Below are 26,376 nucleotides of genomic sequence, written 5' to 3'. Positions count from 1 at the left end.
TATATATATATATATATATTATACACTTATCTGTATCGAATTCGAACGTAGAAGTTCTTCGTCGGCATACATTGGTTTAGCTTGACCATACAGTTTAGGATATTGGATATTTTGACAAAATATAGATATCAAAAGAACATATACCTAGATAATTAGATATCTTTATCTCTTAATTAGAGGTCAGAAGTTCGAATTATATTATAGAAATGAAACAATCTTTAAGTTCAATTCTTTACCATACTTCCTAAGTTGATCCCAAGCGAACAGAAGATTTAATTTGAATATGTAAAGTTTAAAGATATCAATTCATAATATAGGCCAATTAAAAAAACACATTAATTTAAATGAAATCTTATTTTTAAAATTAATTATTTGAATAATACAATTAAATGATAATAATCACTTGGAAAAACGGTTCGATGATCAATGAATGAGAACAAATAAGTTTAGTGCTTCGTGCTTAGGCACACTTTTTTCTTCCGAATTTCTTTTTTACTAAAATTTAGACACAACTCTTTCACGTTTCTTATTATTTTGTTCCATTATTCGTAAAAGCTGCCTTTATGTTTACAAAGAAATGACTATTAACATAAATTTTGTGAAACCATGAGAAATAAATAAGTTACTTTAAATTAAAACACCTAAAATTATATTCTCACATCCATATATCACATTGTAATAATTTTAAATAAGTATTTGCGGGCCAATAAACAACTTCTGCTTAGAATTTTGATGGAGTTAGACACTAGTATTAATACTGCCAAGATAATTAATTTATAAACGTGGTTAAATATTTTTACCTTTTGACATTACAACTCCAAAAATATATAACGTATTTTTTTATTGCAAGTTGGTATTTGATTCTTCTATCAGACATATTATAATTGATTTATTGGTGGATAAAATTTAGTAATTTTCATGAGGAAAAAAAATTATGGAAAATATTTATCAATGGTTTTATGATAAAATTGTGCTTCAAGGATTTTACTTTTTTTTTTACCACATTTCACGTTAATAGTGACCAATGTCAATAGTTTGCGTTTGATTTAATCAATTTTTAATATAAATGTTTATGGAAGGAATATATTTATTTCTTTATTTTATATTAATTGTCTTTTCAAGTTTATTTGAATTTAACTTTTTAAAAAATATTTCTGTTCTGTAAAAAATATTTTTATTTGAATTTTAAGATTATTTTTATATTCGATTTTGATTTAGTTCGAATTCAATTAATATTTTATCTATTTTTAAATCAAATCATGAATATTTTATCTCTCACACATTTGGAATTAATAACAATTAAACATTGATGTTTCGTTTATTACTTTTTATTAGAATTTTTTTGGTATGAAAAATTTGTGTTAATACTGTATCTATTTCAATTTTTTATTTATCTTCTATTTTGATTTAATTTTAACTACCAAAAATATATTTTTTCAAAAGTTTTCATTTTATTCAATTTTTTAAGATTATTTAATATTTTACTAATGTAAAAATAAAAAATTATACAGTACTTAATAAAATTTTAAATCAGATTTATTTATTTTTGGTAATATATTACTTGATTTAATTTATTTTTCTTTTATATATCCTGAAGTAGAAATAGATGCTTCTAATAAGCATGCTGCTTATTAACTTTTTAGATCAGATTTATTTAATTTTGATTATATATTATTTAATTTAATTTACTTTGCTTCTATATATAGTGAAACAGAAATATATACTTCGATGCTTTTTATTTATTTGTTTAATAACGAGGGAAGAAAAATCGTTGACTAATTGAAACCTTTTTTATTTTCACTAATTATTCTTATAGTGAAATCAATGAAATAATTTTGGTTGTTATAAAGTATGAGAAGATAGTTTTACAATGGAGTTTACACAGCTAAATTAAGATGGAATTAATATCCGAAATTATTTTTTTTCCGTTCACGAAATTTAATTCAAGGTAATGGCAATTCCGCAACATATTTAGAATTTAGTTTAGTTAATTCATTTGTTATTTTGTATTACATTAAAAAAAGGCTTATATAATTTGTGTGAGATAAACCCTAAGACCGTACGCTATGTTGTGTGAGCAGAGCTTTCTTTTATCATGTTCCAATTCAGTGCTAAATTTAATTTGTCAGAAAGTATAAGAATATAAGATTTGGTCTCAAATTTTATATAAATATAATATAATACATGATTAGGATATTAAGGAAGAAATTATGATATAATAATTTATAAAGTTGAATAAATTTTCTGCAAATAAAACATATATTTTCTCCCTTACATTGTATAGGATTTCTTTTATGACAGAGAAACCCTATATTTTCGTTTTTATTTTCGTTCTACTAACAAGAAAACATCAAAAACCAGACAAATTTCATAATTTGAAATATATATTTTTTTTTCAAAGACAACAACATAGAACAGGTGCTTTTCTCTCTCTCTCTATAAACAAGAAAAAGTGCATAATCTTTAGTATTTAAGAAAATAAAGTTATAATATTGGTTATGTTCTTTGTTCGTCAATAATTCGATGTGATAGGACTTGCATTTTGGTCATGGAGGGCATTTGATTTGCTTGATGCCAGAAATGAAAGCCAAAACTCTTCCTGCAAAAGGCAAAAAGAGCACCAAAAGGCCAACCAAAGGTTTCACAGTAATGGAAAATCAGGCCAAAAATGGCCAAAGGGGCATTTCCCTAAAATGGCGTATGTATGAGAGGCTTTGGGACATAACCCGAGATCGCGCTTTACCTCACAAACCCAACACGATGAGACACCCACAAAACCCTTTTTCCTTGTATCGACTCCTAAATGCAGAAGAAGGCTTTTGCATCTTTTGGTATATGGACCTGCAGGCCTAAGACAAAGTCGTTTCAGAATTCTACAGAGAATGAACGAAATGTCGGTCTGGAAACTAGCACCTAATGGCAATGGTTAACGACCGCTCTCCACCGAAAACAGACAAAAGGTGGAGGAAATGTGGAACATTTGCCTGTTTAGTTGCCAGAGGTGATGTTTCCACTTGCTATGTTTCATGACCAAAACCAGAAGCTTCACGCAGAGAAACCAAAAGTTGCCATTGCAAGATGCTCCCTTCAATTCAAGTGAATAGATGCTGAGTTGTAAAGCTCGGAAACCAGCACGGGAAAAAAAAAAGAAAGTAGAGTTTTTCATGGGTCATGATTTCCAGAAATCTCATGAGATTCTCCAGTGATATTGTGCAATGGGGAGTGGAATAATAACATAAGCGGCAATATGACTCGATTTCACTTCACGCCCACCAACTAAATCTCCTCTTTCATGCTTAAAATCCCTTTCGAAAAATTCGACATGGTATAGAAACATGACAGTGAATGTTTCGATATGCATAAAGATATGGTAAACCAGGAAATGAATCGTGAGAAAATGCAGAGAAAACTGACCAAGAAGATGGAATTGGTTCACCAATAGTCTCCACACGAACAAGAACCTTCCTTGAAGCAATGAAACCGGTTTGCATCTCTTACAATAAGCTCCCTCCCCGTAATTTCCGATACGTATTTGCAGAACGTATGGCAATCACCGCAAACCCTAAGGTTCTTTGTGATTCTCAAGGGACTACCCTCGGGAGTGGCTAACAAACCGAACGAAATTGCAAGCTTTTCGCTGTGTAAAGATAACATCCCGGCCTTAGCCTCCTCATCCACATCGTGCAATACAAAATTCGTATCCGGGATATAGCCAGCAAGCTCAAGCTTCTCGGTTAAATTCCCGAGTTTATCGTAAATCTCCTTTGATCTAGGATGAGTCCTATCTCCAACACTAAACCTGTGTATAATTTTATCTGCTTCGATCCAAGTATAACCAGGGATTTTCTTCAATCCCCTCTGGTTCATCAAATTCCTAATCTTCGCAACCTCATCCCATTTTCTCGCATTTGCGTAAATATTCGATAGTAAAATGTAGTGACCCGGGTTCTGTGGTTGTAATTCAAGCAAGGATTTGGCCGCTTTCTCGGCCAATTCAACGTTCTTATGAATTCTACAAGCCCCGAGGAAAGAACACCAAAGGGTTTCGTCTTTTTCATCGGTCATAGCTTCAATCATTCTACTGGCTTCATCAAGTCTACCAGCTCGGCCCAAGAGATCAACCATACAAGTATAGTGCTTCACATCTGCCGTAATTCCATAATCATGCATCGAGTTAAATATCTCGAGGCCCTCTTCGACAAAACCCGAATGGCTGCAAGCATATAGCACCGAAAGAAACGTGATTCCATTGGGAGATATCCTGTTTTTTGACATCATCCGATACAATTCAAGAGCCTTTCTAGCTTTCCCGTGATACCCGTAAGCAGCTATCATCGCGCTCCAAGAAATAACATTTTTCTCCCGCATCGAATCGAAAATCTCTCTTGCAGCATCGAGATCTCCACATTTTGCATACATATCGATCAATGCCGTCCCCAAAATCACGCCCGACTTGAAAATCATCCCTCGTATATAATCATGAATTATCAATGCCTTGTTCAAAGCCCCGAGCTTCGCACAGGCATTGACGATTGTCACTATCGCGACGTTATCGGGAACAATCCCTTCATTTCTCATCCGTTCAAACAAAAGCCACGATTCATCGGCCCTCCCGGAATCCGCATAAGCTCGGATCATCACAGTCCAAGTCACGAGATCTCTTTGAGACATTTCATCGAACAGTTTACGTGCGCCATCGATCATCCCACATTTCGCATACATATCCACAAACGCAGCACAAACATATCGATCTGATTCCAACCCGAACTTCAATGCAACATCATGAACCAATCTACCGACAACGACATCTTTCTTGTCCCTGCAAACCCTAATCACCATAGGCAGTGTATAGCTATCAAGATTCAAACCTGACCTAATAATCAATCGGAAAATCCTCAAACAACTTAAGATATCGCCGGATTTCGAAAACCCACCAACCATGACACTCCAAGAAACAGAGTCCTTTACACTCATCTCGTCGAACAATGCCTTTGCATCAGCTACGGCTCTGAACTGCGAGTACATGTAAAGCAGCTTGTTCGCGATCGCGAGAACATGGAAAACGCCATTAACGACCACATGGGCATGAATTTTCTTAACGTCGAAGATGTTTCTGCAATTGAGAACCGCGGAGATGTAAACCCTAGTGTCCGGAGAGACAGAGACATTAGATCCGGATTGGTTTCGGGTTTGTTCCTCGAAATGGGTTTGTGGGTTGGAGTTATTAGAAACTGCAGCAACTGATGAACAAGTGAAAAATCGCACCGTTGCATTGTTACTGGAAACATGAACCCTATTTTTCAGATTCCTCAACATGATGAATGAGAATTTTTTTTTTCGTGTAAAGCTTTTTACTTTACGCTTAGATTTCTCGTCATCAGAAATGGGTATGGAAAATTCCAAGTGAAACTAATGTTAAATCATAAAATAAGTTACACAAGTTGTGTTTCTGACAGAATCTAACGGCAAACTACTTGCTCCCCACTTCTTTGGGGTTCACTTCTGGTCCTGAAATCCCAACACCAGAAACAAAACAGACAGCATCAAACCCTTTTTTTATCTTCTAACTGAATTCCCGAAACAAAATGTGTACACAAATTAATAGTGATACAGACACTGGTTTTTCTGCTTTTCTCCAAGTCGAGAGAGAGGAACAGAGAGCTGCTCTGTTCTGTCCTACACTGAATCCCGATGGAAACCCTAATTTCTATCATGTTCCTACTTTCCAGTTGATCTGTGAGAGAGGTGATCGTGTTAGCTGTTGCTGTTTTGGTTCCTTTACCTCAAAGGAATCGTACGAGTTGTTCTCGCGGAACTCTTCAAGTAATGCCTCCATTGGCATTGCTCGTAATGATTCAATCGTCCCTCGGCTTGGAACTTCCGGCTCGGTTCTTATCGGTGTTGTTCCGGTGGGATCATAGTCCTAAGTTTCAAGGACAAAAGCGGTTAAAAAGTAGACGAAACGAGTTCTAAACATTGTAGGATATATGAATCAACAGGAACCAAAAAAAAAAAAAAAAAACTTACCATGTATCTTGATTTGAAAGTTTCTTGTGCATTGTCCTTAATGGACAAGGTTTGGCAAGAGTGGTCGTGTCGGAAACTTTCCAGGGATTCTTCATGAGCACTGACAGTTCCCATAATTTGGGATACCGAGACTTGTTGATTTTCTGACAGGCCTGAAGCAAAAGACCAAGAGAGAAGGAAATCAGCCCATGTGTTTATTATCATGATGGACAAAAACCAAAATGCCATGCTGAAAAGAAAACTCACGATCAATATGTTGGATTATCTCATTGTTGTTCTTGGCTGCATCTTGCTCGGCTGCAAACTTTGCAGAATCCACTTCCGCGTCATGCTGCTCATTACTATCGCAAGCCGTCCTAGAGCAAATTATTTAAATGAAGCTTATGCCGGGTAGCAGCACAATGTAATAACCGTATAAGGAATGATGCTCGCAATTATGACACATACAACTCAGCTCTTCAAATGGTAAAGAACAAGTCAGATCTAGATAAGGTGCAGTTTAAAGGAAATGATGAGAACATAAATGTAATGTAACCACTCACCTAACAAGTGAAGAAACTTCTGTAACATGTTTACTGCCCATCATTTTCACAGATTCGTGAGTTATATTGCAGTGCTTCAAAGCTGATTCAGCGTGACTCATACTACAGAATATTAGGACAAGAAGAGAGAGATCAGACAGAAGGGTAGAAAGATTATAACACACAAGAAGCTGTGGGAATATAGTGTCTTACGATTGCTGAAGGAGTAACTCCATACGACAATGTTTTGCGGCAGAATAATCAGCGCCTTCTTTGGCGTCACTCTCAGCTTGCATCGAAAATGTCTCCCATTTTCTTTTTGCATCGGTAGCCAAATTGTTTAAAGCGGAGACGTGTCCATCCAAGAAAGTTTTGTTGGAAGAGACGGCCTCTCTGAGGCCAAGGAGTTTTAAATCAACCTGCCAAGCAAAATGATACAATTTAATGTGCATCACATAACAGAAGAGGAAACAAATGAGGGGATCCATCCACAAACCAGTTCATGTTGACGTTGAATGTGGTTGGAGACTAGTTTAGTCAACTCAGCTATTAGCTTCTCTCCATCAGATTTTGACTGAGCCTGCACGTTATATGTCGTTTACAGATGTACAAAGGATTGGTCCAGAAAAAGGAAATATGTACGCGAATGATAAACCTGGTAAGCCTTCTGGAAATCGACAATATTTTTTATTTGGGTTTCGTTCGCGTGTGAAGAATGATCCTCAGCAATCTTAGACTCTTCCATAAGCTTCTGGAAAAACCCATTTGCATACTCAGCCATCTCATGTGTTTTTTCAATAGTCGCCAGGAACTTCTGCATATTCATGAACAAATGAAAACAATGACATATCGATACTGTTAAAATTACTATCAAAATAAGCATCGGTTAGTGAATAGTTGAAGCACTGACCTGTCTCAGTTCTCTCACAAAAAGAGCCGTTTCAACTTGGTGAGACGAAAGTGCACCCTGCAGTTCGTCAAACAATGTTGATGCCACCTCATCCTCTGATGCAAAAAACTGAATTCAGATGCATAAGAACTTGTGCCATTAACCAAGAGAGATGATGGTATTGTATAAATGCACTAAAAACGATCATATTGATACAAAAACAACACGATAAGAAACAAAAATAATTAACTCCACTTACTTCTTCTATAGTACGAGCACTTAAAGTAGTCAAAGCTGAAACTTCCTCGAGGCAAGCATTGGAGCTTGCCTTATGCAAGCGAACTACATTCTGTACTGCCTCCATGTGAGAACTATATAAAGCCCTTGAAGCTGACACCTTCTTCTTCATTTCTAAAGCAGCCTGCACAAACAAATTTTGAAAAGAAAATTTACCAGTTAAAGATTAACTAAAGCATGTCAAAGTTCAAAATTTTTATGCTAGCCTGAAAGAAATTTGTTTAGACAAGAAAATTATTAATGCACTTCTGAAGATTGAAAGGCAGAAAACCATTCGATACCTTGTTTTGTGTCTCTAAAAGAGAATGGCACAGTTTGTCAACACCCTGAAGATGTACATTTTGTCGCGAAAGGCATGAAGAAACCATTTTACATAGGTTTCCAATCTGTTCAGATAGTTCCACTTGGTAATTGTTGACCACTTTTCTGTTGTCAGTGCTGAGTTTGTCCTCTCTTCCTACAAATCAGGTTCTCAAATCACCAGTTGTCATGGTATTATGAGGATAAAATAACGAAAAATGAATACCAATTTTTTGGTATAGCGAAGCATTATCCTTGACAGCTTTTTCAAAGTTGGATTGCAAAACGCAAGCTTGCTGAACCAATGCATTTTCTGACAAACATCAGGAAACATGTTAACAACACCACTATGTAAAATAGTTTAGTTCAGAAAATTAGTAAAACAATACCTGATTTTTTCTGCTCCGATATAACAAAGTCTTTCTCCTTCATGGCATATTTGCACTTCTTCAAATCCTCCTCAGTGGTGGCAAGGAGTTTGCATTTTTGGGTTAAGTTTTTCTGATTAACACAATAGCAACATCAGAGGTCAGTACAAAATTTATAAAGCACTACAGTGGAAAGTAAATAAAGAATACCTCAGTGCAATCAAGTTTGCATGTCAGATCAGAGCATTGTCGAACTTGAGCAACATACTTGTCTTGTAACTCCTCAAGTTGCTACAGTTACAATAACATATAAACAAATCAATTCACATGCCACTTCTAGCATTCTATAACACAAGGAAAAAAAAGGAGCTTTGAATCTCTTAAGGAGCAGAAAACTGACTTTTTGATAATTCTCGATCTGGACACCCATTTGCTCAATCTTCTCAGCCATGGCCTAACAATAGAAATCCATAAGCAGAAGAACTAGGACAGAAACAATTTATCTACTGGGGCCAATAAAATTCATTGATCCATAAAAAGCTGGAGACAGGCATTCAAGTTAGAGTAGTGGAATGGGCAATTTCACTACCTTTCTTTCACTTTCCTCCTCATAGTACCTATCCTTTGGGATATAAACACCATTTTTCTCACGTGCAGCATAAACCTCTATAAAGACAAGCAAGAAATAGGATGGTATATTTATTAAGCTGAATCAATGGGAGTGATATAACATTCACCCTCGAATTCTTATCCACCAAAAGAATTAGATAACATTTTACCTGCCTTAAGCCGTTCTATCTCACCATAAAGGTCCTTTATTAGAGTAGATTTCATCATTTTCTGGTTAACCTGCCATAGGGAACAAGATGAAGAGACTGAATCCAAGATCTGAAGTCAAGTGATAAATCTAAAACCCATAGAGGTAAAAGCAGCACCTCAGGCTTGTTCTTAATGTGCTTTGCCCTATGTGCGTAATCTAGGGTGCTCAAAGTTTCCTCCAGACAATGAACAGCAGGTGAAACTGTTGCTATGATGCATGTCTTTGTCCTCCCACCAAGTGAATCACGTAGTAAACGGGTAAGCTTACTATCCCTAAATTTCAGTGCAAGAAATACACTAGGATTAAGCAACACTTGAAATGCATGCATAAGATTGATAATTTGAGAAAAAGAGATCCAACCTGTAAGGAATGTGTCCAAGATGCTCAACTAAAGCATTGATAACTCGTCCTAAAGTAAGGAGACTTTTATTTATTTCACCAGCTTCTCGTGCACGGCCCTACAACAGGGAATTTCCACTAGAGTAAGCCTGGTTTAGAGCTTGACAAGAAATCCCCAACACAAAAATGTAAAAAAGGAATCTCATAGCTGAACGAACAGAAAGAGAATACGTACATCTCTAGCACCAGAACGTGATATATTTTCAGACCCTGCTAAGTCAACCAAATTCAGCTTCCCACACTTTATTAGTTCTTCTCCTTCCGGAGTAGCTTCTTTGATATGTATTGTGATGGAAAAAAGAGAATGCGATCGACTGCGTGCCAAAGAAATGCATCATCAAAAGAAAACCTTAGACATCATAGCCAGAGAAAGAAAACATGAAAAAACAATACCTTGATTGTTTATTCAACAAAGTTTCTGCAGTCCGTCTCTTTGCAGAACCTCTTTCAAGCAAAGTGAAAATTTCACTAGCACTGGTCACAATTTCTTCTTCCAATCCTCTAACAAGAACTCCACCTTTCCCATCCTCCATAAGAGGTAATTGCTTCTTTTGCTTGTCTTCTAGAGAAACTTTAGAGATTTCTTCAGGAGCAAGCAAATCGGTAATTTCTTCATTGTACAACTCCAGAAAAGTGACCTTAACACTGTATTCAGCTTGTTGACACTCAAGCGTGTCAAAAATTTGTTTCACAGCTCTAGGGATTACACCTGCTCCCGCCGGCAGATCTCCATTAGGTCCACTCTGTTCCGTTTAAGAATATCAATGAATAAGCTTGCACTAAAGAACAAAATCGGGACATGTGGAAGGAAAAACAAGAAAATACCTTTGCCCTTCTACACTCGCCTTCCATTGTATATGTTTTTCCTGTACCAGTCTGACCATATGCAAAAATTGTACAGTTAAAACCTTCAAGTACTTCATTAACAATTGGAACTACTGCTTGTTCATACAAATCCTTCTGCTGTGCAGATGGCCCAAACACCTGAGTTCAACATGTAGACATATTCAGCAGCTAGATTCTGAAGAAGATCCGTTAGAAGTCCATATATCACGAGATCAATACAGCAATACATGCAAGCGGGCAGAAGAAATTAATGACCATATATTTCCCTAAACCATACAAATCTCTAAACCTCTGCTGCAACAGATGCCATATTACATTTATGCGCTCTGAAACACATCACTGCAGGCAACAGATCAAGTGACTAGATTATGAGTCCAAAGGATATATAGTTTCATGTCAAACATCTGGTAAGAAGAAAGTCGCGTAAATTTAGTACCAATTAGCCTACATGATAACAAAATTGTTTGGCTTAATAAAATAGTTCATTCACCAAAACATGAAAACGAATTATATAACTAATATTAGCCAAATTGTTAGAATTATGCCTCTTCCCATGGGAATTTACAGAGACTAATTAGAAAAAATAGACGAAATTAATCTAAACTCCAAAAAAAAGCTAAGCCAATACTTCTCGTGATCTGTACTTCCAAACTAGATGAAGAAATTGGAAGCAACATTACAGTTGCAAAGAATCAGATAGAACGAGAAAAACCAAGTTGAGTAAACAAACAATTTTACCTTATCAAAAACGAAAACCCTATCGATATGTTTCCCAGCGATATTCTGCGATACAGCAACCTCTCTTTGAAATTCGTTACATGTCACAACCTGAGGAGCATTGTTCCTCAACTCCTCCTCACTAAATGGCCTTCAAACAACACCAGAAAAAGTCCGAAAATTCAGAAATTGAATCAGACCCAACATGTCAGCATACTAAACCTAATTGAATTTGTACATCCGTACATGACCGAATGCACATGTCGAATGTACCTGCAACGGAGGAGGACTTGAACATTGACACCTTTCTCTTTGTCGTGGCGACCAGACATCTTGGAGCGGCGGATCGAAGGCGAATCCAGCGGAGCGAAATTACCGATCTGATCTCTTACACTTTCTATGCAAGATCCAAGTTCGTTCTCTCTCTCGCTCTTCGGGGAGACGGAATCTTCTTTGTAGGGAGCGGGATGGGTGTGAGATTTGAATTTTCTCAAGGGACGCTCTTTCAGATTCCCTTTTGAAATGATCTGGTCGTGACGATTGTACCATATTGCCCCCATCTTGTAAGGAAGGAGCCAAAGAGGTAATACGACGCCGTAAGAAAACAGAAATGGGCCTTGCTGTCTTCGGCCTTTGGCCCATTACGAAGATATTAAAATATGGAGTTTTTTTAAATCAAAACCGAATGGAATGGAAAATAGATTTATAATTTTTACAAAACTGGAGGAATTGATTTTAAAAATAATCAAAATTAAATATTATCGATACCTGAGATGTTCAGGATATAGTCAATCGAATTGAAATATATTTATGCTACTGTATTGAAACCAAAAAATATAAGACGAATTTTAACGGTTATATTTTTTAAGTAATATTTTAGAAAGAAAAACAAATCTAAACATATTTGGTTTCGAGCACTTTTATATTATCATCAACTATAATCTTGTGGAAAATAAATTCATTTCAAGATGTAATTCTATTCGCATTAAAAAAAAAAATAGAATAGTTTTATTGAATTGTCAAACTATAAAACAGAATATTAACTATATAACATTTATATTTGAAATCTTAATCATAAGATATATTGGAATTTTTAATCACATGATACATTGACATCATGGATATGTATAATCGTAGTTTTTTATTCTGTATCTTGTTATTTTAATGATGTAGTCTAAACAATAAAATCCTATAACAAAATTATCTCATTAGAGCTATATAATTTATTTATACAATTAAAGAGATTCCTCAACTTGCAGATAAGCATTTAATCATGATTAACACAAACTATAGGGTTAACTAAAAACAATTTTTTTTTAAAAAAACTATGCACATTTTTTATTCTGTAAAACTAAAAAAATGATTTTGCCCATAATGTTCATTAGTAAATATATGATAATACACCACGCAACAAAGGGGGGGTGCTCATTACAAAATTACAATCTAACGCAAATCCTAACCATTTGATTCGAAAATCGGACCATGATTGGAATCTAATATTCGAAATGGTCACCTTTTCCAATCATATAAACTCCTCAACAAAGTGCCCAAAATCGAATTTACCATTGCAACATTCGACAGCATTCACAACTTCTTGGAAGATCGAAGCATTGCACGGTACGACCAAACGAACCTTCTGGTCGAAACAGCATAACTCGTCGTGTGACTTGTCGAGCAGAATCTTGAACAAAGGGTGTGTTAGATAGCTTGTCGGAACCACGAATCTTTCTCGTTCTTCGCCTACGTACACCGCGAAAGTCCCCGTTGGTGATTTTGAGCCGTAGGATCTCTGGCACGTGTCATCAGCCTCGAGTTTCCCGAGCAGTGATTCGTTGTGCGACTCGGTTTCGCCGTCCCTCGTCGTCGTGTTGATGTTCTTGACCCTCTTGGCCAAGTTCTTGAACGAAGCCATTTTCTTGCTCAACATTTTTGTTTCTCTTCAGTTTTTTTTTCTTAATCTCGAGATGATGAAGACGAAGAAGAGGAAAACGATGATTATGGTTACGAAAATGGTGGGTCAGTCTTGTAGTGTATGAATAATATATAAAGAGAAGCTGGTGAGGATTTGACTTTTTTTTAATTGGGTTTTCAATTTTCAACTTTAAATTTTCCCACAACTTTTTTTTTTATTATTATTTTCGTCTGTTCATATGTTGACTTGTGAATTCGTGGGCACCATTTCTTGACGGATAAAATTGCTTATAAAAAAAGTCTAACATATACATATATATATATATATATAATACATGTATGTGAATATATTTATATATGTGTGTGTGTATGTGTCGGTCGCAAATTCTGGCACTTTGAAACTTTGAATGTGTCGACATTGCTAAGTGACTATTTGTACATATGTATGGTACATTGTTAGGCATGTGATACGGTATGGCGGAGGATTTTACGGGTAATTTTACATATCTATTATTTTTAAATAATAATGATAAAAAGTGTGTACACTTCTCTTATCGCGATGCCGTGCAAGTTATATTACATGATAAGATAATGAAAATTACAAATGATCACGAAACTTAAAAATGATTATATTCGATATCGTTATTATAATTATCGATTTAAATTTAAACCCATGCTTGTAGGGTTTACATCATCTGCTATACGTACGAACAGTATAAGAAATAAAGTGGGTGATAAACAACCATGCTTATATGAATATATATATATATGTATATATTATATAATTATGAGAAAATGATTGAATAGGTGTAACCGAAAAAAAAAGATGCAATTGAGTATTAATGAAATGCAAAGGCTGTGATTTCAGGTAACGTTTGCTAAAATCTAATCTATTTAATTGGATATTGTTAGTATTTATTTATTTAGATTTCAAGATAAACGATATATATACACATATATATATATATATATGTATTGGAGGTTATAAAAGGAGAAATTCGATGCGGGTTAAGTGAAATAAGTTCGTAAGAGTCGTCGGAAAATTAACGGTAAAAATCAATTAATGTGCGTATGCAAATATTCGGATAAAAGAAAAATATGAAATTTGATTGCTTTGACGAAACACTTAATATTTTCAATTCGTAAAAAGTCAATATTTTAATATATTCTACCGCCCTTGTTATATATGAAGTTCTTTGAATAAATAAAAATTCGAAATACTTTGGTTGAAAAATATATAACATCGGACAAAATCACCGGTTCAGTTGAAAAATGACAAGCCATTTATACGAGATTTTGGGTTCGATTCTTTTTTAGGTCTCAAAAGGTCTGAATTTTTTCTGAATCGGTCAATTTCGGTTGGTTTATCTGTTCATCGTGGCTTGCCGTCTATTATGCGGAATCGGCGGGTTTACTGAGATATCATTTTTTTCTTATTTTCGTGTCCTTATAATTACAGGTATCTGCAGCCATGTGCATGCGGGCTCGTAAAATACTATATACTATATTTTTATTTAAGGGTTTTTTTGTGTGGTGGTAGGTAAGGTGGCAAGAACTATGTCGTATTATGACGTACAAGATATATTTATATGTTTTTTGAATTGGATTCATCTAATCGTTGGTACGTGTATGTCATGATTTTTGTTGTCCGAGTCACTATATGCGATTATTCAAATTCTAAAGCTTTCGACCGTTCTAATTTAATTTATAACTAAATATGTATTTTTATATTCTAACGATTAATTAACTATAAGGTATAACCATCGCCTATAATTACTTGATGGCGGTAGGTTAGTCTATTTGAATTTTATATGGTCTACAATGTTTTTGCATAATTCCTCACTATTTTTTTAATCCTTTTATGTATTCGATCAAATTCATCAAAAATATTGGTTTATAGGTTTAAACCGAATCTGTCATAGTATGAAAACGTATATACATATGTACATAATGAAGATGAAATATAAAAGAAAAATCTTTGTATGATTAAAATATTTATACAAAAACTAAAATATTCATGAATTTAAATAATATATAGAGAGAAGAAGAACAATTAGCCAGCTCTTGAGGTCGTCTCGTCCATCAAAGGCATGGGGGATGTCTTAGGAGTGGCCATTTTGGTATTTAGTTCGGGTTCGATCCAGAAATCGTTCGGTTTTAAAAGATATAGTAATATACCAATCGGTTATTATTTTATATTTGGATCCATTCGATTTCGATTTTAGAAGAAAAAAACTCAGTTTTTTGGGGAGATTTTTAGTATTCGGTTCGTTCCGATTTTCGAAAAATTCGATTTTTAAAAAAAAATACCGTACGATTTAATTTGAAAACGATATATTGTCAGTTCGGTTCCAAAAAACGGTAGAGAAACGCCACCCTAAATCTGTTTACCAATATTATCTTTGTCTTTTATTTTATATTTTTATTTTTGGTATGAGTGGAGAAATATAAAATATAAACTAAACCATTGTGGGGAGCATGAAGCTTGAAATCATGTGTTTATTTTACTATTAATTCAAAAGCGGCTCTTTCCAATAGTGTATATATATAACTTTTGGCTAATCATTGAATAGTAACAACCTCGACAGGCTGAGAAATACGTGTGTATATATACATATTTTCAGTCGCACATAGACATGTGTATCTTTAATATCGAATTTTTATAGTGTTAAAAGTTTATCTTTTATTATTGTTTTTGCTTAGAAAAAAAGAATAAAATAATAAAGATAAGAATATAAGAACATATTAATCTTATCTAAAGGGCAAAAGATAGAAATAAATTTATAATATAATGGAGAAAAATATGAGATCAATAGTATGTTGTATATTTTACAGTAAATAAAAAAAAAAATTCAAAGAATTCATTATTTATATGTATTATAAATATGGTGTAGGAGTAAAATATTTGTAAAAAACGTGTTGTGAACTGGTTAAATATTAATGATTTGTCGAAAAAATGTTACGTTCGGTTTAAAATGTGAAAAGTGAGTTTGAGTTATACACTCATAATAATCGGGTTGTATATCGAATAAACAATTGGGTAGTCCATTTTTTCTTAACAATAATATTTGGACTTCATATTTAGATTGTAATTCAAACAAATAAATGGATACTTCATTTTTTCTAAACAATTGGAAAATGAACGAAAATCGCGACCATTTAGAGAAAACTTTTATTTTTTTCACGCATTTGGACATTTGAAGTATTAATAAATATCCATAGATATTCTAAAACGAAATACAACAGATCTAAATCATTTTTGAGTGATTTGTAAACATTTTTGGTGAAAAACTTACTAATTTTTCATCAAAACTTTCTTATTCATCTCATTTTTCAAACTTTCTATTTTGGATTATCTTTTAAAGAGCAAATAAGAGTTAATAGTATTTTTTGCATTTCAAAAAGTATTTTCGGTAATATCATTTGTTTGGTGTGAAGGGAATAACGTATTAAAAAAATATTCTACACGTCTACAAAACCATATCCGGGTTCTATTATTTTTGTTTTCGATTCTTTTTTTGTTTTGTTTCTCGAGTATCCGTCACCGATATTGAAGAATTTAGAAGACCTTATTTTAGGAGATTATGAAAAAAAGATTGCACGCGGGAAATTACGACGGATAAAAAAACAAACAAACAGGGCGTGTGAATAAAAATTATGTGAAATATTTTGATTGATGAAACTAAAACTATACGTGAGTACTATCAATAAATATTCGGTTTCTAATAATTATGCTAGGCTTATATATATGCGGTTTCAAATTCAATGCCAATATCGACCATAAATTTCTAGCTGCTTGAATTGCACCTTCTTCCCCAGATTTGCTGTAGAAGTTTCTGAAATCATCTTCAAATGTTCGGGAAGGATTCAGAAAGCCGTGCTGTCCAAGACGAAGCACAAGTTGCAAGACAGCCTGAAGAAAGATTTGGAATCAATAAAAGGACAAAAGACGGATGAGAAAGGAAGAAACTAATCATAATTGATTTAAGGATCATGTACCAAGCATTTTCACCTCTAATAATCCAAGAGAATGTAATTTACTATATTGACAACGAAGTATAAAACGAGCTAGCACCTGGGAGGATGACGGATGCTTATCACCTAGCTGATGTAGCAGTGACGGAAGTTCACTTATCCAATCAAATTGGTAATTGTATATTTCTGGATCATTTACGCTGAGGTACTGGATGCCTTGCTTCTGCAAACATAACAACAACTGACTTTACAATGCCATTGGTGTATGCAAAGAGATTATACTTAGATAGAAACTACCAGATATATTATATCTACAGCGACCAAATCAAGTACATAACTTACAGGGATAATCATTTCTTCAATCCTCGAAATGCAGGCCAGTTTAAGTGGAGACTCTGGCTTGCAATCCTTATAGGCCTGAGTAAATGCCTGAAACAATGGCCACATAATACACACAATCAAATATTAAATCAATATGCTGAGCAATCTAGGAATAATGGAAAGCCTCAATACAATATGCTGAGCATTTAGGACAAACCTGCAGAAGACTATCTCTCCAATCATTGTCCACCCTCGAAACAAGTTTTGGAATAAAAGGCAACAGTGCAAGTAAATTCTTTTCATGAATAGATCTATTAGACCTAGTGCTTTTGGTTATCTGCAAAATAATAGATGTAGTTAGATGCTGATAGTCCCGGTAAGTAAAATTCTCCATTTGTAGATTCACAATTTGATTAGTATTTCACCAACGATAACGTAAAGACATACAAGGAAGATTGAGCATATTCCCGAAAAAATTATTAAATCCTGCAAGTAGAGATTAGATAAATATAAAGGAATCTGAACAGACCTTGCCTAGAAGTGTATTTTCAACAAATTCCAGAAATTTATCACATAAATCAGCTGGAGGGTGGATCCATTCAGTTACTTGCAAAAATATTTCTGTGATAATGCTGTTCAGAACGAAATATCTTTCATCACCCTGCCAACAAAAAATGAATGGTGTTAGATGAATAAAAAGATAGGGAAAGTAAAAGTTCTTTCTTTTTCCAAATCAACAAAAATAATCTCTAAGGTTGATTTCAACCCTAAGAAAAAGAACTCCGGATTATTTATTAAAACTACAACTAGGAAAGCATGATTTTGATAGTCTTAGACAAGCATATAAGTTGTTTGCTCACAACTGAATTTAGATCAGGGGGAAATAATCACATAGTTTCTATGATTAAGTTTACTGCTAACATCTGACTATAAAACCTAGTAGTAAATACTGTGATACATACCTTTTCGGAAAGATGGTTCACAGAATTTAGGGGGAAAACACCAAGTAACTTTTTTAAAAACATTGATGCCATGTCATAATCCCATATAATTGGGTAAGATCCAATCTGATGTTCGAAGGTTATAATTAAAAAAGAGATCATATGGGATGGATGAAAGGGTTAAATTGTACGGATAAAAAAATTGATCCGATAAAAGCGAGGCTCATGAGAATCTCTGTTTTTTTTTACCAAGATTAAAATCACTAGTAGGATTTAAAATGCTTGCATATACATATACTTATATACAAATACAACAAACTAAATAGCAATGATTAGATTCCGAAAGCCATATATCATCTGTTAGAAGCGCATACATTTGATATTATAAAGTCAAATTATTTTATATAATAATTTTGGAAAAAAATTGTAAGAATTTTTACTCGTTAGTCAACTTCTTTTTATTTTTCGGAATATTAGCCTGTCAAATAGAGAGTTCCATAGTCAAGGAAAAAAAATACAAAAAAAGAAAGAAAGAATCATTACACCTTTTGATTTTGAGAACAAGAGGAGCGTAGTGGAAGAAGTCCATGGACCATGTTGGGCCACAACTAGTTGACCTTATTTTTACAAAGTCAAAAGCATTGGGCTTTCTCCATTGTGGTCTGACTCAGAATATTGTTTATTATTTTATGGGATTTCCATGCTAAACACATATAATTGACCGTGTATAATGTATAATACTTTTTTTTTGGTAAATCGGGTGTTATTGGTCGAGATTCAGAATAATCTAGAGATCGTAAGAAAGTCACGAGATTAGAATTTACATTTTTTCCCTAAATTGAGATTTGAAGTCGGGACGAAACAAATGTTTTGCGTCCCCATTTCACTGTTTGAACTATCCAAGTTGGATTATAATGTATAATATTAAGGTGTAAACGTGTATATTAAGACTGTAAATGTTATATATATATATATATATATATATATATATATATATTAGTGCTCGTAGATGCATGTTTTTCACAAAAAGTGACTGGTATTATGTAAAAATGGTTGAAATAATGACACATGGACTATGAATATTTTGAAAATTAAAGGAATCAAACAGGATTTACGAAGATTTATAGATATCAAAACATGATAGGATCTATAAGAAGAGTCGAATAAAGGTGCAAAAGGCACCAGTAGTAGGTCGAGAGAAGATCGAATGAAATACTCGCTAATGGTCATTGATACAAAATCAAAAGATGTATAGATGAAAAATATAGATAGACCGATCCTTTCGATCTTCGTCTTCTATCTTTAATCTTTATTCTCTAGTTCTCTCTTATTGCCATACAATAGTAGGAGACGTCATCTATTTAATTAGAGACGACTAAAGTTAGATTTACGTCGAAATCTTCATACAAATATCGAAAATTGCAAATTTATTTGTCCCCGAACAAGCGTCCGGACAATTCTTTAGGATGTTTGGACCAAACCATGTCTTTGAGAAATTTGTTCTCCGAGAATTCGGAACTGTATTCGATCGAGTCCATACAGACCATTCGGACCGAACAGTGAGCAGACGGTGTAAGGTTCGGACGAACTGCGAGGCGCTCTTGGTCCGAACAAAGTTTCTGAACTTTGGTTCGTTTGAATTCTTTGCTTTGCTTTACTTCTCAAAACATCTTCGACTTGACGTTCGAAAAGTAAACTGAACTTGTTTCTACATTTCTAGTATTCGGTAATTAAATAAATGGTTGATGTTTGATTTTCGCTAACCAAAATGTTCCTTTTCTAAAATATATTTTGTATTCACTTAGTTTTCTAGTTGTTTTTGTATTCGATTATTTTTTATTCGTATTTACTATTTGGTTTTAAAAATGATATATAATCAGATTTTAAATGAAATAAATTTTAGATACGAATCGATATTATTTGGTGGAAAAAAGATATAACTCAATGGTAAAGTGTCACCCTTGGATTTTCTGATGTATTCCACCTAATTGAAAGTTCATTTTTTTTTTTTAAAAACTTGTAAATAAACAAATACATCTTTAATATCCATCCCTAATATAAACTATATGCTGAAGATTTATTCAAACAGGTCACCCAAGCCACATGCAATAGGATAACCATTGGTTATTTGGCAAATAATACTAATGCTGTGAAAGATTACTGAGCGTTTTATATATGTTTCGACGACACGGTGTGTTCTCTCAGAAATGTAAAACGCTGAGGTGTTTCGAATTGGATACTGGGGCAACCAATTAGGCCCGCACGACATTTGACTCTCCAGAGAGAGAGAGTCAGGCTGTTAGTCGTCATTTTGCTCTCTCGCGACACCGAGATAGCAACGAACCCTAATCGCCGATCAGAGATCAGATACCACCCATGGAGTACGCAGCTCGGAGGAACCAGAAAGGCCCATTCGAAGGCCTTTATAGGTTCATCATGCGACGCAACTCCGTCTACGTCACCTTCATCATCGCCGGCGCTTTCTTCGGCGAACGGGTTAGATTCATTGATTTTGTTTTCGGTTGTTGATTTTTTTACCCTTCTTATCTGCTCTCGGATATGGTTTCTGTATGGTTTGAGGAAATTGAGAATTTGTGTATAAAGGTTACTTATGGTGAAGAGAATTTGTTGGTCGTTGAATTGAATTAGCTATTTCCTTTGGGTAGCTCTCCAGTACAAATCCGTGTGTGATTAGTTTAACGGGAAGTGAGAACTTGATCGGAAAATGCTTCTAGTGCTGGGTCATTCTGGGCTTTTCAGACAGAGATGACTTTGATGCTGATGGCATTTAGTTGGATATTAGGCAGATGCTTAGGATGATTCTCTATCATGGTGCTTTCATGTGAAAATACGCTTCGTATTGGAGACTTTTATGAATGATCCGTTTGTTATGGGTGCAGGCTGTGGAATATGGTGTTCATAAAATCTGGGAATCGAACAACGTTGGGGTATGATACGTTTTTTGTTTTGATTTTCCTGTCTGTGGATCTTAACTCATTATCATGCAATATTTGAATACAGAATTGTTAGAGATTTCTGATGATGTAGAGCAAAGGAGAGAAATTTTCCTTGCCCTTTTGCATAACAAATCAATCGATTTTCTGCTTACTTTCTTTTGATTCTGACCTTACTCTGAATAGAGAAATGTAGTCTCTTGTTTGTTAAAAACAAGTAAAATTTCCAGTATTCTCATTTCTGCTGCATTGCTTTGTAAAATTGTCTTTAGGCTTTGTGTTCTTGAATCTCTTTATATGTTTTCATGTTTTGGTATGTGATATCTGCTTTGGGTTAAGAATTGTAGGGTATATTAAAATATCTGTTGCAGATTCATAGTACTTTCTCCTTAGCTTAGCTTAGTTTAGTTTGGCTCTATACATATAGCACTCTTTCTTGAGTCTTGACGTGTTCTTTCATTTTCGATTCACATTGTTTTCTGACAATGATGAATGCCCGTATCCTTTAAATATTCGTTATTACAGCGTGGAATTCTTGTAATCCTGCAGAAACGGTATACGGATTCACAGTACTTTTCTCCTTAGCTGTAGCTTAGTTTGGCTCTATACGTATGCCAGCATTTCTTGACATGTTCTTTTATTTTCGATTTGGATTATTTTCTTACAACGATGAATGCCCGTATCCTTTAAATATTCATTATTACAAGGTGGAATTTTTGTAACGCTGCAGAAACGGTATGAAGACATCTCCGTGTTGGGGCAGAGACCGACGGAAGAATGAGATCGTAGACTCGAGCCTCGGACTCTTTTGAATGAATCTCTTAGATGAAGAGCAAGAAATGGAACTTTCCGTGTTGCCCCCTGCAGAATTTCTTTCATCAACTAAGATTGGTTCTGATTGAATTGAGTTTTGGCATTGTTCCAAATATCATCATCTATGCTGTTTCTTTCGTTCTTCGTTTATACGTTCCTTTTACACGTTGTTGTCCCTTGATTTGGCATTTTGGTTCGGTAATCGGTATGTAAAACCAAATCAAGTTGGATTGATTATCATATAAGTGGTATTCGAACTAAAACCTGATTAGGTATAATTTTCTAGATTAGATTTAATCAGTTTTACAAAATTTGCGAATTCAGGTAAAACAAAAACAAAAACACTTTGGAGTTAACACTAGAGACAATACGAAACTCCAATCGTTTGTTGCTTTCGGCTTTAAAGATACAAGTGTTTGTGACATTTTTATAGATTGTTTTATGGGTTTACAAACTATTCGACCTCATTAAACACGTGTGCAATTGTCTCAATAGGCTATGAAATATGTGTAGATCCTTGTTTTGTTGTTAGCATTCATTACATCAATTTGTGAGACTGCAGTGTTAAGAGTGTTTTGGGAACTTTGTCACAGAAAGTTTTTTGCCTGAAACAAAGTTGTATGTGTGTGTCTGGATTTTGGTTTGCAAGAAACATCAGTGGCGTCAGAGCATATTAGTTCTTAGTGAACCTCGGGAGATTCTCGAAGGCGAAGATGATGGATCAAAATGAAACCTCGGGTTCAAATTCTTTTAGATTTATGGGAAGCACTTGAACACAACTATGATGTTCCAGACGTGCCAACAAATCCTACGATCTCCTAAATAAAGGCACGCAAGGAGAAGATCACAAAGAAGACTACGGCTAAGTCATGTATTTGCTCATGTGTGTCACCTTCTATATTTACCCGTTTGATTGGTTTTGATTCTGTAAATTAAGGATACGTGGGATTCTCTGAAGACCGAATATGAAGGGGATGAGAAGATTAGATTAGAGGGATGAAAGTTCTGAATCTATTGAGGGACTTTGAGAGGCAACAAGTGAAGAGTTCAGTGTCTATCAAGGATCATGTTGAAAGGTTAACAAGTATTGTTAACAGTGTGAGGTTGTTAGAAGCTGAAGTTGAAGATGAAATATTGGTTCATAAACTCCTGATTCCATTATGTTTTGAAACAATTATCGCTTCTTTGAGAACACCAAGCAACTTTCAGACCTGAAACTTGCAGAGGTGGTGAGTGCTTTATGGGCACATGAGCAAAGACGAGCAATGAGAAATGATGAGTCAACAGAAAGTGTAATGAAGGCCAAGATGAAGATCGAACAAGGTAATAAACCCGGAACATCATCTGATCTTGGCGAAAATTCGAACCTTACAGAGTCTTGTAAGCATTGCAATAAGGAAGGAGTCTTCACTGGAAGTGTTGGAAGAAAACGGAGTGCTTGGACGTATCGATCGAGAGGTATTGCAGAACCAAGAAAGCAAATGTTGTAGAAACTGCAGAAGAGGAACAACTGTTTCTGGCTTCATGTCTTGCAACAAATTTGGCGAAGGAAGGTTTGAGTTCTTATGAAGTCCGATTGGTTTGGTAGAAAGACATTTAGCCAAATGAGAAATTTGTTGGATTTTTTTTTTATTCAAGTTTGAATGCTGAAAAAGAAGAATCTAATGCTCAGTTTTATAAGAAGCTAAATGTATGCTATATAATACGTTTTTTTTTTAATAAATTTTTTACTTTGATGTTGGGTTCAAGTGTTAAAAATACATGAATATTATTTTGGATACTGATGATTGGGTATCCGACCAAATCAAATTTGAATTCGGGTGTTATTTCACAAAATTTTAGATTGAGATTAGGTGTAACTCGAAAATATCGAATATCCGAACCCGTATCCATATGTTACTGAGGTGTTGAACTAATGGTTACGAATTCTAATTCTATACATTAATTTTTTTTAACAAAATTTAAATTTAGGTATTTGATAAATATAAAATCTATAAATATAAATTTTAAATTTTTACATTCGGTTTGTATATTCTAAAATTTTTAGATATAATATTTTAAATGATCATTTTATTGGTTGATCAACTATTTTATGAGGTATTGTGATTAGATAAGTATTTTTTTTTCTTTTTAAGTTAGGACAGGACAAAAATTTTAGGGTACTCCCAGTCCCATCCGTTCGAACAAATCTAAATCCGGAAATTATTCTATTTTTTTACAAAATTTGAATTTGAAATTTAAATTTTTGTTGGTTAGCCTAGTATCCAAAATCCATAGGCACGAAAGCCAATTTTAAATTAGAATATATTTAATGGTCTCCGTTTGATGATATGTACAACATAACATTCAATGAATAAAAACCAAAGCTACAGACAAGGAGCTTTTTCACATAAATCACATAAACTAACGAAAACAATCAGTGTATTTGCTCTCTCTCTCTTATTGAGAATAAACATTTTTTTTAAAAAAAAAATTCCTACAACGTTTTTTCAGCTAATTTACACAGCTAAAAGCATGACAAACAACAGCACTTTCTGTCTTTCCTCCTCTGAAATATGTCAAGACAAGAACCTAGACGTTATGTAGAAATGCGTATACATCAACGTTGTCCAATATCGCCCATGGTATCGCGTCTCCATAATTTCTGATGCTCTGTTCATATTTTACCGTTTTTGGAAGTTGAGGAACTTGATACTGTAGGCAAAGACGAGGAGGAAAACTGCGATCCAGACAACATGGACGACGGCTACAACTGGTAAGAAGTCGTGGTCGAATCCGAACCCGTCTTTGAGCAAAACCTTGAGACTAACATCACCAATTCCAGGGATTTGTACTAATGATTCCTTGTCCCCTACTTGAGACGTAAGGATTCCGTACAATGTCCACGCCACAGGAGATGCCCAGTAGTACCATCTCCACCATATGGGTAGTTGCTGCGTCAAGAACATAAAACAGTAAGGTTTGTCAGATCAGACTATAAGGGTAAAATAGTTTTTTTCTTTTTTTAACCGAGCATCCAGGACTGAAGTCCAGACTAATCTCGGGGACGAGAGCCAGCCATGTGATTTGAATTATACACTCCCTCCCTAACTTGAGGCCCGAACTCGGGGCAAGACAGACGCTTTGCGTCCCCGTTTCACCGGTTGAGCTACCCAAGTTGGGTAGGGTAAAATAGTTAGTGTGTATAATAATGTAATCATGTATATACGAGATTTAACCTAGGTTTTCCTACAATCTGAGTCTATACATTGCAATATATAGACTTATACGTACGTATACTGTAAAACTTAGTGCGGAGAAAGCCTAGGGTAAACTCCGTATATGCACATTTACTATATTACCTTTGTACAAGTTTCCTTTCTAGGTTTCTAGTTCAAGTTTGTCTATGCAGGAAATGCAGCTCCGATCAAATGTTTTGCCCTATGTATTTGTCAGCTTGTGCAGTATACTTATCAGTTCGTGCGAAGTGTAGTGTTGTTGCTAGTAAGAGGTGAAAAGAGTACTAACCGGTCTGGGGATGAGGAAACCGGAGAAGAGATTCCAGAGACTGAGGAAAAACGACATAGAGATTCCGGCTATGTGATAGTTTGGCGTCATGGCGACAAGCATCATCCCGTAGAGCGTGAAGTAGATGAAGCATGCCAATATGTAATAGAAGAACCAGAAGAACTTTCCCACCGTCCAGTCATATCCGATCATCGTGTAAAGGATAAGCGAATAAACGACTGTTTGGGCAAAGTTGTATATCATTTCCACCGCCACCTGAAGAGCCATGATCCATTATTTGATTGCAACTATGGTAATTTCTATTCTCGAGAAATGAGAAAAGTTATAGTTTCAAGTGGCTAATAATATTGTTAATGGCCGGAATAAGATGTTTCCTACTTGAAAAATAAAAAAATGAAAATAAGTTTTCGTTACAGTAAGATCCTTAAACAGTAGTTTTATCCGATTTTGGTATGAGAACCTTAAAAAATGTCTAATAAAGTTTCAAGTGGATATAAATGAAATGGATAGGATAAGGTGCTTCCGACAATCTGGTGACAATAAACTGCATCTAAAGTCACGTTTCCGATCAGAAATATCGAAGAAGTAGGGCAGTATCTGTTTGTACGATATGAAGAAAGTATGTTGAAGGGTACCTGAGCAAATGCATAGGGAATAGCAGAGTACATTCCTGCTGCTCTTTCGCGGTAGAAGACTGTCCGTTCAATTGCAACGACAGGTTGAACGGTAGCAGCGTTGGTGGGGCCGAGGAACATAACGGCAGCGGACCA

At 34.7% G+C, this 26,376-nt stretch overlaps 6 protein-coding genes across 8 annotated transcripts in view; 1 reads left to right on the top strand and 5 right to left on the bottom strand.

Annotated features, from left to right (window-relative positions):
• Window positions 1–2,350: 2,350 nt before the first annotated feature.
• LOC104823492 (pentatricopeptide repeat-containing protein At1g08070, chloroplastic-like) lies at window positions 2,351–5,340 on the bottom strand. The gene is made up of 2 exons (XM_019203786.1): window positions 3,415–5,340; window positions 2,351–3,085 (listed from the first exon to the last, which is right to left on the bottom strand). Exon 1 carries the CDS (start codon window positions 5,314–5,316, stop codon window positions 3,433–3,435), a length of 1,884 nt encoding a protein of 627 aa, XP_019059331.1. The 5' UTR covers window positions 5,317–5,340; the 3' UTR covers window positions 2,351–3,085; window positions 3,415–3,432.
• Window positions 5,341–5,390: 50 nt separating this feature from the next.
• Window positions 5,391–11,691, bottom strand: LOC104823493 (kinesin-like protein KIN-5C). Its single transcript, XM_010555085.2, has 23 exons — window positions 11,458–11,691; window positions 11,206–11,335; window positions 10,447–10,605; window positions 10,015–10,364; window positions 9,797–9,935; window positions 9,583–9,680; window positions 9,338–9,494; window positions 9,182–9,251; window positions 8,992–9,068; window positions 8,803–8,856; window positions 8,613–8,693; window positions 8,424–8,535; window positions 8,261–8,347; window positions 8,016–8,191; window positions 7,697–7,858; window positions 7,459–7,566; window positions 7,204–7,362; window positions 7,045–7,128; window positions 6,762–6,967; window positions 6,570–6,671; window positions 6,274–6,383; window positions 6,028–6,179; window positions 5,391–5,923 (listed from the first exon to the last, which is right to left on the bottom strand). Exons 1-23 carry the CDS (start codon window positions 11,514–11,516, stop codon window positions 5,711–5,713), a joined length of 3,045 nt encoding a protein of 1,014 aa, XP_010553387.1. The 5' UTR covers window positions 11,517–11,691; the 3' UTR covers window positions 5,391–5,710.
• Window positions 11,692–12,543: 852 nt separating this feature from the next.
• LOC104823491 (auxin-induced protein 15A) lies at window positions 12,544–13,178 on the bottom strand. The gene has a single exon (XM_010555081.1). It carries the CDS (start codon window positions 13,109–13,111, stop codon window positions 12,707–12,709), a length of 405 nt encoding a protein of 134 aa, XP_010553383.1. The 5' UTR covers window positions 13,112–13,178; the 3' UTR covers window positions 12,544–12,706.
• A 3,259-nt stretch (window positions 13,179–16,437) lies between these two features.
• Window positions 16,438–18,449, bottom strand: LOC104824536. Its single transcript, XM_010556638.1, has 7 exons — window positions 18,354–18,449; window positions 17,921–18,052; window positions 17,609–17,728; window positions 17,413–17,499; window positions 17,171–17,293; window positions 16,903–17,008; window positions 16,438–16,451 (listed from the first exon to the last, which is right to left on the bottom strand). Exons 1-7 carry the CDS (start codon window positions 18,423–18,425, stop codon window positions 16,438–16,440), a joined length of 654 nt encoding a protein of 217 aa, XP_010554940.1. The 5' UTR covers window positions 18,426–18,449.
• Window positions 18,450–20,603: 2,154 nt separating this feature from the next.
• LOC104823490 (cytochrome b-c1 complex subunit 9-like) lies at window positions 20,604–22,280 on the top strand. Its single transcript, XM_010555080.2, has 3 exons — window positions 20,604–20,828; window positions 21,233–21,280; window positions 22,017–22,280. The coding sequence occupies exons 1-3, from the start codon at window positions 20,709–20,711 to the stop codon at window positions 22,065–22,067; spliced, it is 219 nt and encodes a 72-aa protein (XP_010553382.1). The 5' UTR covers window positions 20,604–20,708; the 3' UTR covers window positions 22,068–22,280.
• Window positions 22,281–24,466: 2,186 nt separating this feature from the next.
• LOC104823489 (ABC transporter G family member 39-like) overlaps window positions 24,467–26,376 on the bottom strand; it is a 9,844-nt gene continuing 7,934 nt past the window's right edge. The window contains exons 19-21 of one of the 3 annotated variants that reach the window (XM_010555078.2): window positions 26,242–26,348; window positions 25,607–25,861; window positions 24,467–25,032 (exon numbers count right to left, since the gene is read on the bottom strand). In XM_010555078.2, the coding sequence (XP_010553380.1) occupies window positions 24,763–25,032; window positions 25,607–25,861; window positions 26,242–26,348 (632 nt within the window). In that variant the 3' untranslated portion in view covers window positions 24,467–24,762. The remainder of the gene's footprint in view (window positions 25,033–25,606; window positions 25,862–26,241; window positions 26,349–26,376) is intronic. The other 2 variants (XM_010555079.2, XM_010555076.2) reach the window with 2 other exon arrangements.

This window comes from Tarenaya hassleriana, unplaced genomic scaffold (assembly GCF_000463585.1).
Source record: "Tarenaya hassleriana unplaced genomic scaffold, ASM46358v1 Cleome4, whole genome shotgun sequence".
NCBI classification, from domain to species: Eukaryota; Viridiplantae; Streptophyta; class Magnoliopsida; order Brassicales; family Cleomaceae; genus Tarenaya; species Tarenaya hassleriana.
This window is presented reverse-complemented; position numbering and strand designations above follow the sequence as displayed.

Coding starts and splice junctions, on each gene's coding strand:
- LOC104823492 (XM_019203786.1), bottom strand. CDS start 5,316: ATGTTGAGGAATCTGAAAAATAGGGTTCATGTTTCCAGTAACAATGCA.
- LOC104823493 (XM_010555085.2), bottom strand. CDS start 11,516: ATGTCTGGTCGCCACGACAAAGAGAAAGGTGTCAATGTTCAAGTCCTC. Junction 10,365..10,446: donor GCGAGTGTAGAAGGGCAAAG/GTATTTTCTTGT, acceptor TAAACGGAACAG/AGTGGACCTAATGGAGATCT. Junction 6,384..6,569: donor GAAGTTTCTTCACTTGTTAG/GTGAGTGGTTAC, acceptor AATTTGCTCTAG/GACGGCTTGCGATAGTAATG.
- LOC104823491 (XM_010555081.1), bottom strand. CDS start 13,111: ATGTTGAGCAAGAAAATGGCTTCGTTCAAGAACTTGGCCAAGAGGGTC.
- LOC104824536 (XM_010556638.1), bottom strand. CDS start 18,425: ATGGCATCAATGTTTTTAAAAAAGTTACTTGGTGTTTTCCCCCTAAAT. Junction 18,053..18,353: donor TGAACCATCTTTCCGAAAAG/GTATGTATCACA, acceptor TTTTGTTGGCAG/GGTGATGAAAGATATTTCGT. Junction 17,500..17,608: donor GGAGAGATAGTCTTCTGCAG/GTTTGTCCTAAA, acceptor CCATTGTTTCAG/GCATTTACTCAGGCCTATAA.
- LOC104823490 (XM_010555080.2), top strand. CDS start 20,709: ATGGAGTACGCAGCTCGGAGGAACCAGAAAGGCCCATTCGAAGGCCTT. Junction 20,829..21,232: donor GCGCTTTCTTCGGCGAACGG/GTTAGATTCATT, acceptor TTATGGGTGCAG/GCTGTGGAATATGGTGTTCA. Junction 21,281..22,016: donor GGGAATCGAACAACGTTGGG/GTATGATACGTT, acceptor GTAACGCTGCAG/AAACGGTATGAAGACATCTC.